At 34.8% G+C, this 11,065-nt stretch overlaps 2 protein-coding genes across 2 annotated transcripts in view; both read right to left on the bottom strand.

The window, feature by feature from the left end:
* LOC111789783 (putative methyltransferase C9orf114 homolog) overlaps nucleotides 1-3,442 on the bottom strand; it is a 4,392-nt gene extending 950 nt beyond the window's left edge. Inside the window, exons 1-8 of the mRNA XM_023670472.1 lie at nucleotides 3,094-3,442; nucleotides 2,858-2,905; nucleotides 2,566-2,742; nucleotides 2,410-2,476; nucleotides 1,804-1,868; nucleotides 1,509-1,587; nucleotides 726-841; nucleotides 567-646 (exon numbers count right to left, since the gene is read on the bottom strand). Of these exons, the coding sequence (XP_023526240.1) occupies nucleotides 567-646; nucleotides 726-841; nucleotides 1,509-1,587; nucleotides 1,804-1,868; nucleotides 2,410-2,476; nucleotides 2,566-2,742; nucleotides 2,858-2,905; nucleotides 3,094-3,354 (893 nt within the window). The 5' untranslated portion in view covers nucleotides 3,355-3,442. The remainder of the gene's footprint in view (nucleotides 1-566; nucleotides 647-725; nucleotides 842-1,508; nucleotides 1,588-1,803; nucleotides 1,869-2,409; nucleotides 2,477-2,565; nucleotides 2,743-2,857; nucleotides 2,906-3,093) is intronic.
* Nucleotides 3,443-6,542: 3,100 nt separating this feature from the next.
* LOC111791426 (protein FANTASTIC FOUR 3-like) lies at nucleotides 6,543-7,542 on the bottom strand. Its single transcript, XM_023672754.1, has one exon. It carries the CDS (start codon nucleotides 7,510-7,512, stop codon nucleotides 6,544-6,546), a length of 969 nt encoding a protein of 322 aa, XP_023528522.1. The 5' UTR covers nucleotides 7,513-7,542; the 3' UTR covers nucleotide 6,543.
* Nucleotides 7,543-11,065: the final 3,523 nt, after the last annotated feature.

The raw sequence follows: 11,065 nt of genomic DNA, 5'->3' as shown, positions 1-11,065 counted from the left end.
ACAAAAAAAAAAAAAAAAAAAAGAAAAGAAAAGATGCTTGTCAATTGAAACAATCTGGCTCGGACAGAGAATTGTTCATGTGAGAAAATGCATATAAGTTCTTTAAAAAAATGGAACCTTTTTACATCGTCTGTTGAAAATGCATAAAACAGAGGCTCGCCATACATTTAATTGGCAAGATGCCTTTAATACTGTTCTTTAAAAGCCCCTCTTAGACACATTTTTCCATTACAAACTATAATGTTAATAAAGCCAGCATATGCTTCTGTAAGTTTGGTGGCTATGATGAAAGGGGTATTCGTACAGCTATGGTAAAAATTCTCAAGATTTGAGTTCAACCCACTGAATATAGTTCAAAGACATTAAAGATGCTAACTTCTGTTATATGACATTGTAAATGACGAGAAAAATGGAACAAAAAGAAAAACAACAACCATTTCATTTTTATATTTAAACACAATTAATTAGCACAAGGGTAACAAGAAATCAACGAGCAACATGTGCTAAAGGTATCAGTTTGAAACCGAACTACCCAGGTCACATGGCGGTGGACTTAAGCAAAATACCTGAAAGAAGGTAGTATTAGTTCCGAGGACTTAATTATTGTTCCATGCTCTGAGGTTCCAATCAAGTGATCATAACCACCCTTGCAACAAAACAGCAATAAAATGTGAAGAAAATGATATTAATTTTTAGAAGATTCACGAAAAGTTATAAGCATATACCTCGTATGAACTCTCCTTAAAAACTGCACTCAAAGAAGAAGCATATCGCACTCTATAACCCCAGTAAAGTTCTTCTTCCACAGGCTTTGAAGATGAGACAACCTGGCGGGGTAGATCTGGACAAATGAAGTTTAGGATTTTGAAATCCATGAGCAAATACTCATTTTCCATTTATGACAAACTTGCATTAGCATGACTAACACATGTATGACGACAATTAAGTGCGCATGAAAGTGGAGACTGAACTAGGATTGTGGCAGATGACAGCTGAACGAGCTTAGCCAGCAGTCACTAGTTTATTGGTTTTTCGGAAAACAATTAATAGATATAGTCTAATAATGTATTTTCACTGCAGCTAAGTTACAAAACTCTAATTTTTGGTGTCCATATTCTCTTTTTACCAGTTTTTAAATAACACTTGTAGACATCAATAAGTGTTGCACACTTTAAATGTGAGATCCTACATCGGTTGGAGAGAAGAACGAATCATCCTTTATAAAGGTGTGGAAACCTCTCCCTAGTAGAGACATTTTAAAAACCTTGAGGAAAAGCCCGAAAGGAAAAACTCAAAGAGGACAATATCTACTAGTGGTGGGAGGACAATATCTGCTAGTGGTGGGAGGACAATATCTGCTAGTGGTGGGCTTGAAGCATTACATTAAAAGTACAAGCATAGAGCCAATACTAATCAAGGCATCTACTATAGACTAGCAGGGATTAAAACAACTGTCAATTTGTACATTTGTATATTTTATTCAAATATGTACTAGCATCAGACAATACCAGCAAGTAAATTGCGATCTGTTCCCATAGCAACTGTTACTCTTCTTCCGGGTTCAAGTATTTCATCAACTACCACGTTCTGCACAATTTAAAATCAAATTATTAAACCAACGAACTACACCCAGTTAAGTAAAATATGGTTGTTGGAAGCATTTAACTTCAAAAAAATCAAAGAGAAATTGAATTAGCGTACACTTTCCAATTCATCTAAAAACCAACAGGTAGCATAGCTCAAGCTCAACGTAGGAAAAAAATTGTGTTTCCATTCTATATACTCGAGAAAATTTGGCTTTACCTTACTCAAACCAACATCAACTAATGTTCCTCTAGCATCTGGAGCTCTTTCTTTCAAGGTAACACCTAATTTTAACATGCAAAATGAAGTCCAAAATGAAAAGTGAAAAAAAAAAAAAAGAAGGCAGTAGCCGAGGATGGCAACATAATAAATCAGAAGTCATCCAAAGATATAGCCAGATAGATATGCATGTAATTATATAGTCCCAGTCCTAGACTCATCTTCAAGAGTCTTCCAAAATGAATAGAAGAAACTTGAATTTTTCAAGCGACAGTTGCAAATGTGGAATGGAAAACTTCTCCAAACTATGTTACTCCAGCATTAAAGAAATTATCAGACAGAAGATGAACAAAATCACTAGCAATATCTTTATAGATTCTGAGAAGCGGTAAAGAGAAGCTTATACATTGAGAAAAATGAATCTCCAGGAATTGTTGTATAGCCCAAAGTTCAAAAGTACGACGACGATCCTCGAGATTAATGCAACTAAAAGCTATAGTTTCAAAGGTGTGCTTGGAACAAGAAAGGGAACAATATCCTCACATGCAGGGCAAAGATTCAGATGCAAATTTTATAGAAAACCCATAAGGAGATTTCAAAATTTACCTTCTCGATAGGGACCCCATTCATGCTTGCGCAAATGGTGAGGGGCATCAAGCGGGGGCAACATCCCCTATAACAAATTCACAATAAAAAGGTCAGAAGAAAAACAGAACATATTACTTCTTTGATTAAAGCAACCAAGGAATGTTTAGGCCGGACCACAAATCTTAAATTGTTGTGCTTTGGGAAAAGAGCTTTTCTCAAGTATTGTGGAGTCTCAAGATACTTCAAGATCCTTATAAGAAAAGCAGCGCCACTTTCATCCTCATCTGAATTGTTAGCTGCCGCAACATCCGAGCCAGTCATTGAACTCCTTCCACTGTCAAATACCACCACCTGATACATACAAAAACTATCTTCCTGAGTTGAACAATTCCAGTGATGATGCCAATAACTGTTCTAGAAAATTTGAAGCAAAGAAGAGGATGAAACAAATGAAAAAGATGGAGACCTCGTCAATTCGGAATATGGTTGCCGCTCGAGCGATTTGACCAGCCAACTGGAAAGAAGTCCATAAGTTGTTTCATAATTAATCACATCACTCCATTTCAGTAGTAGAGATGCATAGAGAAAAGAGAACTAATCAAAACATTCAAAGAGAAGGCATAACAAATATCATCCTCCACGGGACATGGGAAAGGGGGAAGAACTCGAAAAACACTCGCTCATAAAATAGAAAATGCGTACTCTGGTGGCAAGCTCAAGGGATTGAGCGTTATCAATGATGGAACCGGATACTGCCATGCTCACTGTAGGTTTTGAAATCGGTTTCCTCTTCTCCCCCTCGATTTCCTCATTCTCAACATTCTGCTTCTTCCTCTTCTTCTTCTTCTTCTTCGTCTCAGAAGAGCATCCATTAATGAGCTCAGTTTCATGCCGAGCTTCAAAATCGCCTCCGTCAAGTGCCTCCGACTCCGATTCCGGTCGCTTATGCTTCTTCTTCCCCATCTTTTAAGACCTCCGCCGGTGGTAGGGGTTTAGCAGGGTTCAGAATGCCGGATTTTCTTGAGCTGAAAACCAGTCTCCAACTTTCCCAAGCTACGAAAACTCGGACAGTCACACGACAGTCCAATATACTGTTGGGCTTTCCTATTGTATCCAGCCCAAATTCGGCCAGTTGGCCCATGATTGAAATAGGCCGGCCCACGTGCTAAAATTTTAAAATTGTTGGGCCTAGTGGGCCGAATTAACCGAGCCCAATATATTCTTTTGCGTTATATGTTTGTTTATTTATTTATTTCATTTTAATTATATATAAAGTTAATAAAAATTAATTTAATATTAGATTATACATTTTTTATTTCAAAAAGGGGACCGTTAGGGTTGTTATGATGCGTTGTCCGGTTCGTGACAGATTGGACCGGTCGGGCCCATTATTTGCCTGGAATAAGATCGTCAAAATCTTGAAAAATCCCATTTGTTTCCCCAGAAAATTACAACCGAATCTACTGCAAAATTTTATCTCATTATTATTATTTATTGTTATTGTTTTTTTATTTTTTATTTTAAATTTACGACCCATTATCAAGAAATGTTTCTTTGTTTATCTCACAAAGACAACTTTTCATAAACGGAGACAAAGATCTTTACTAAAATCACACTTCGATATGTCTTTTGACTAGACACGATTATTACACTGATCGTAATCTCGTAATCTCATGCTATTGTCTTTTGATGATTATAATGTCGGGCTTTTTGTTTTTGTTGCGGGTTATTTTTATTTTTTAATATTTCTAGAAATAAAAAATCTTATGAATAATTTTTGTGTTTGTTTTTGGAACAACAATTTCATCTTAATTAAAAATATAAATAAATAAACATACAAAAAAAAATATCCAACACATAACCGAAGTTGTACACGTGGATGGTCCTTATTGGATGACCGGTGATGCGGTGGATTAGGTCAAAGAAAATGGGGTTTGGGTGGGATTGCAATTGGCAGGGTAATGGAGTTCTTTTGAGGAAAACGACGTCGTTTTTATGGTTTTAAAATTATTGCTGGCTTTCTACATGGCACACCCCAGCTGCTTTTTGGTTTTTGTTTCGCCTTTTTTTGCCAAAATATATAATATTTTTACATTTATAACTAATTTACGTAACAAATTGCATGCATCCATCAGCTCATTTTAATGATTAATAATTCATCAAAACGTCACATGCTTTTAACATATTACCTTAAAAAAAACTAAGACCGAGATAATATAAAATTTGGTCAAAATACCCATAAATTTCGTGTATGTTTCAAAAAACATCCTTAAATTTTGAAATTATTAGAATGAAAGATCGAACTTTTGTCACAGCTAATTAAGATCGTTATTATCATTTACTTAAACTATTTACATAAATAACGTTATGCATGTTTTTCATCTTATTTTAACCGAAAACTTTAAAATAAGTTTAATGGAGAAAAAAAAGCGTTTGAAGTTGAATAATCATTGATAATTAGGTAGTTTTTTGGTACAAAATTATTAATATCGGAAGCTTTACATATTAAATAGTGATAAGTGACATGTTTTAAAGAGAATAAATTTTTAATTTTGAAACAAACCTTATCCATAGTGATAAGTGACCGTGTTCGACTCTCAATATTCAATTTAGGTCACTTTCTTACTGTACAGGTCTCTATGTTTTACCTAATATCATTGAAACGTTACGAAAGACTAAAGTAAATATTGGATATTTTAAAAGTTAAAAAAAAAAAAAAAAAATAATGGTGGGTACGTGCAGTACGTGGACAACTAACAATCATTCTTAAACGATACCTAGAAAATAGATATTAACTTTTACGTACGTGGTTTAGACATCAACATCATGGCTTTATATTGCATTGAGAGTGAGAGATGGGTGAGGCGAGGGTTGGGGGTGGGTTAGGGCATTGAAAGGCAGAAGAAGCTCCACCTCGGTGACATGAAGAAGGGCATGTGGTGTCTCAGTCCACAGTACACCAACTTCCCCTTTTGGTCGTTTTTACAAACCAAAGACCATGTGACCTTTCATTCCCTAGTGTCCGAGTGTCCTTCGTACAAGTGGATTAGTATGCATCAGTACATTTAATGCGATACTCGAGTAAATGATAAGTACATAAATACACTGAAATCAATTTAAGATTGCAATAACTAAGAAAGACATTAAATAATTGAAAGTTAGTGTACTTTCTTTTTCAGTAACTTATTCATAAGAACTCGGAAGTTAAGAAATATGCTTAAAGAATCTGTGTCTATCTGTGAGTTAGTCTATGTAACGATTCAGATCCACCGCTAGTAGATATTGTCCTCTTTGGGTTTTTCCATTCGGGTTTTCCCTCAAGGCTTTAAAACGTGTCTACTAGGAGAAAGTTGTGGTTTGTTCTCCTCCTCAACCAATGTGGGACATCACAGTCTACTTGCATGAAAATGTCAGGATCATTAGGTGTTGAATTCGAATGAAGCATTACATTCTTCGGTCTATTAAATCATTTTTTTTAATCGGAAACATATGAGACCTAAACATTAAAGAAAATATATATTTTTTAAATAAATATGCTGTCGTTTTTGAAATTAGGTCATTATGCTTTTCTTTTTAATCTAAAATTCCTAAATACTAAAACAGATGAGATTGGTTCCTTTATCTAATTAATTTCCGGCTTACGTTAGCGTCCACAACAACCATTTTCTTACTTTTATGGGTACACTTGTTATTACTTTAAATAAACTAAAACCATACTTTTTATACGTATTAACTCGTCTTAATTCGACCCTAATTTGGTGGATAATATATTAATTATCATTTTAAAATTTAATGGTTCAGTTCCTCACTTCTAAAATATCTTATTTAAAAAAATAATAATTATCATATATTAATTCAATCATAGTTATTTTTATATCATCGCTCATCATTTAATTTTTAAGGAGCTTTTCTGACCTAAATGATTAATCTTAACGTATTTAAAACTATCAGGGATCGAAAAAAAATATTACTTATAAAGAGTACGTGTTTTAAAACCGTGAGGCTAAGATATATGAAAACCAACAATATTTACGTAAAAGGATGTGAAATTAGTGGAAATGGATTAATAAATAAATAAAAAAGATTACAAAGAGAAGGGAAAATAAATATCATCCAAAAATTAAAAATCATTAATAATAATTTTAATTAAAATTAAGAAGAGACCCAAATGGGGAGGGGCTCCCGAGTTAATGATAACATTTCATTGTTGTTTTTGTTTTCGTCAAAATTATGATGTTCGCCCGCCTCGTTGCACCTGCATGGTCTCTCAAGCTTTTCTATTTCGATTTCTGCCCCTCTGAGATTTCCATTTTCTTTCACTTTTACCCCCGCATCTTCCTCATAATTACCTACCTCGCCCTCTACTTCAACGGCGTCGTTTTTTATTTCTTCTTCTTCTTCTTTTTCTTTTTCCGTACTTTCTTCTTCGGATTCAAATTTCGGAGTGCTTCTTTTCAAAATGCTTAGTCGAAGGCGGCCATGGCTTCGTTCGGCATGGAAATACGAGAGCCTTGCCGGAGACTCCACCGCTTCCATTATCAACCTTCCGTTTTCGCGGTAAGACCGTACGCGAATCGAATCTACACCGGCGATTGTCGTCAAAGGCGGTGGAAATAGTTTCTTGTTACCTTGATTATCATTCGATTTCACTCGCTTCCTCGTTGGAGACCGTTCGACTTTCAGATCGGAGAAAATAGCGTCCTCGACAAAATCCGCTCCAGTCTCGTTTCCTAAATTTTCAGTACAGAGCGCCAGACTCTTCTCGCTCAGAGTGGAGCGAGAGCGCTTAACGAGTGGATGAACGTAGTCAGGATCTAAATCCTTAATCGCCACTGCGGATTTCTCTTCACCGCGGGAATCGGATTTCTTCGGACCATTAGAAGAAAGAAGAACAGAGTAATTAGCATTGCGAGTGAGAACAATCCGATTTGATTCGTCGCATTCGTGTAGAGATTCGACACAATCGAGATCGAGAAAAACGGATTTGAAAGCGGATCGGAAAGGCGGAGGAGGTTGAGCATTTAATTTGATGTGAGGTGAGGAGGCCATAAGAGACCAAGTTGTTTGGATGAACTGAGAATCGACGCAGGGCTGAGGGCTTCGACACACCATTGTTGCCATTCTTTGAGAGTGAAGGAAGTTGAAGAAATTTTGTTGATGAGAGGGATACAAAGTGAGGAAGGGTTGGGGAAGACGGGCGTGAATTTATAGTCCAAAAAAGTGGCGGAGGGAGGTAGTGAGTGGTGGGGCCCACGCCTATTCATTCCACTTTAATTATATAATCCTCAGTACGCCCAAACACTACCTTACAGTACAAATCCACACCATTTTGATGTTAAATAATACCAAGTGGGTTAAAATGAAATTCTTTCTAAGTTTTGGGTATCTTTTATAAACCAAACTTCAGTAGCATCATGATCTTGATACACTCACGACCAACCTTAAGAACATCTCTGGTGTGAAATCCAAGCTTGTTTGATCACACACGCCACCTACTCATCCATGTTCAATTCTCTACGAGACTAGGCCAAGTCATTTGGTTCGACCTTACCTCTACTCGAGACAAAAGTCTTTTAATACAACGTAGCATCTCATCTTGTCATATTGATTCTCAATCGATATGACCCAACACCATCGTGAGTAAAAAAAAAATATGATATTATTTATATGATTTATGAGAGGGAAAAAAAAAAAGTAAAGGGCATGTTGGTCCAAAAAATTACCAGCTTTTGTGTGAGAAGCTTCCAAAGGAAAGAGAACAAAACAAAAAGGGCAGGAAACATTAAAAGATTCTCCCAAATATTTGTTGACTGACAGTGATTTCCCTTAATTCTCCTTCGCTGCATTTATTTAGATTTTATTAAAAAAAACATTTAAATAAAAAAAAAAATACTCATTTTCTTCTTAAATTTATATTTAATTTTAAATTTAATTTAATATTGGGAGTACGATTCACATGCCTTTAAAGAGTCAACACCACTTCCTTTTGTTTCAGTCCAAACAAGAATGTCAGCCCCCCCCTTTGAAAATTCATTTCCTAAATACCCATTATTCCTTTTAATTTATTATTTTTTTAAATAATTAAATTATAGCTTTTGTTGCACGTCTGGTCCCTACACTTTTCAATATTTCTAATTACATTGTCGTCGATTCGACTCGAATCTCATCTGTATGATATCATTTCAAAGTTCGATGGTTCGACCCCTTGTAATAGATTTATGAACAACATCGGTGGCACGTACTTTGGAGTCGAAATCGGAGGGGACAATGGTAGTGATTTAGGGTTAGAGGGATTCCACAAATGCATGTGTGAAGGCACTAATAGAGGGCATAAAACGGTACGGATAGATGGAAAAGGGAAATGAATGTGTGATCCAGGTGAGGAGGGTTGAGAGGGAGGGCTGACAATGGGCAATATACATGAGTATTAAAGGACATTGCCAAAGCTTGAGATCTCTGCATATTACAGGGCCTTTCCACTTAAGCTTGCTAAGAATGATAAAGGATTATGCCATTCAAGGAAACCACCACCCCAAATGTGCTGCCAGTTTCAGCTGTGAAACATCATATGTTCTTCCTTTTTCTTATTTTAAATTCGCCCCCTTTTTTTTTTAGTGCAGCTGTGTGGGATTCCTACCTAGTTGTTCATCCTAAAACCCATGTGGGTTCGCGTAATTATTTGATTTTTGAAAATTATATTAAAATGTCGAATAAATGGTGTACTTTGTTTAAGGGCTCCAGAGAAAAAGTCGAGCCACGATTAAGGAGATGTTGTTCGATGACTTCATAGGTTTTAGAGGAGGTTTCATGATTTCTTTGTTCAAAGAGAGGATTGTTGGGAGATAGTCTTACGTTGTCTAATTAAGACAATATCTATTATTGGATAAAAATATTTTAAGAAAAAATATAAAATAATGAATACTTTTCCGGCAGTCCGTCAAGCAAAACGACATGTCGGAGTGGCTTTTGCGTCAGATCTTCTAATATCAGCGGTTCCAGAGTGGGTCCGCACCACCAATGCTGACTACACCCACCAACTAGTCAAATATTGGCTCCCCAAGTTCTATATGCACCCACTTCCCTTTCTCAATTTTTTTTTATTATCTTCAATTTCCTCCTGCCTTTTTCCCTTACGAAAAATAAAAAATTAAATAAATAAATAAATATATAATGTCACATGAAATAAACAAAAGTTTCATCTAAAAACCAGTTGACGATGAGAAGAGTAACTTATGATTGCTACGACCCATGTCGATTCAGATAAGAATTGGACACCTATTGACCCTAACATTGATCACGTTACCTACTCTTTCCTTCTTAAGAGTGAAAACTATCTTCACAGACCAACACAAGTTGTTCCAGTATATTTTGTCCTCACTCGTCACCTAACATAAAATTGCTCTAAGTAAAGTCGATGAAATTCCTATTATCATATAACTCTCATTCAAATGTGGTCTCAGTTCATTCATACACCCCCTTATTTACTTAGGTTCCCCATGTTCATAAACTAATTAACATTGGTTCGTTCTCGTACTCAAAATTACTATAAAATTTGTCAACATTTCCAAAATCATTTTAAATTTCAAACAAAACCCAAAGAAAAGGGTATCAAATAAGGAATTAATTAATGAAGCTTCGAATATATTGGATTGAGGAGAGACTTAATTAGTGTAAAATATTGCGTAAAATACCCAAAATTGAGATTTCGAAAGCTAATTATATGCTTAACATGCGATCATACACGTGAAGCTATGGTATTTGATTCTTTCCACTATCTAACGTAAACAATAAATATATATTATTAAATTAATTTGTTATAATTTTAAAATTTAAATAATTATTGAAAGGGAATAAGGGAATGATATGATGTCACTTCAAAAAAAAAAAATTCATTGATTTTATGAGGTGTTTCAATTTCATTGGTTGGTTTGTCAAATTATGAATTTATGTCAATTTAAAAAAAAATATTTATACTAAAAAACATGATTTTTTTATTTAGTTATTAATGGAGAATCTTTTTTTTTTTTTTTCTTAAAGGGTTACTGCATGCGTGATACGGCTTGTCCATACGTGAAAGCCAAAGAGTTAATTAGGGATTAATTAAGGGTTAATTAATGAAATTTAAGCTAATACTTTAGTGCAACAAAGACAAAGAATCCAGTTCAATTCTCACATTAATTAATTAATTAATTAATCAATTAGTTAATTAGTTAATTAATTAACCTTAAAAAGGCCTCTTTTTTGGCCCCATGTTGCTCCCACATTTTCTCTCTCTCTTTTTATTTTATTTCTTTTAAAAATAAAAAATAAAAAATAAATATTTATATATGATAATGGAATCTTATGCAATCCATGCAACAAAATATTTAATGTTCAAAAGTAGTAATAGATGATTACATAATCACCCTAACCCTTTCGTTAGTATCACAACCGAACCGATAGATAACAGGGACCTTCTTAAGTTTTCACTGTTTTAGGTCGGTTTTTCTTAACTAGTATTATGAACACGAGACTTCGTCTCAAAATCGCACTCGTATGGAAGCAATTTAATACGAATATTAATTTTTAATTGATTTGATATATAATAAGAACGAGTGAGGCAACCATGTGCGTAGATAATTTCATTAAAAATAATGACGCAAAGTTAAGTGTAATGATATGAGTTGTATAAACT

Source organism: Cucurbita pepo, chromosome LG03 (genome assembly GCF_002806865.2).
Source record: "Cucurbita pepo subsp. pepo cultivar mu-cu-16 chromosome LG03, ASM280686v2, whole genome shotgun sequence".
NCBI lineage: Eukaryota > Viridiplantae > Streptophyta > Magnoliopsida > Cucurbitales > Cucurbitaceae > Cucurbita > Cucurbita pepo.
This window is presented reverse-complemented; position numbering and strand designations above follow the sequence as displayed.

Excerpts from the sequence above, each read along its gene's own strand:
- LOC111791426 (XM_023672754.1), bottom strand. The coding sequence starts at position 7,512 with ATGGCAACAATGGTGTGTCGAAGCCCTCAGCCCTGCGTCGATTCTCAG.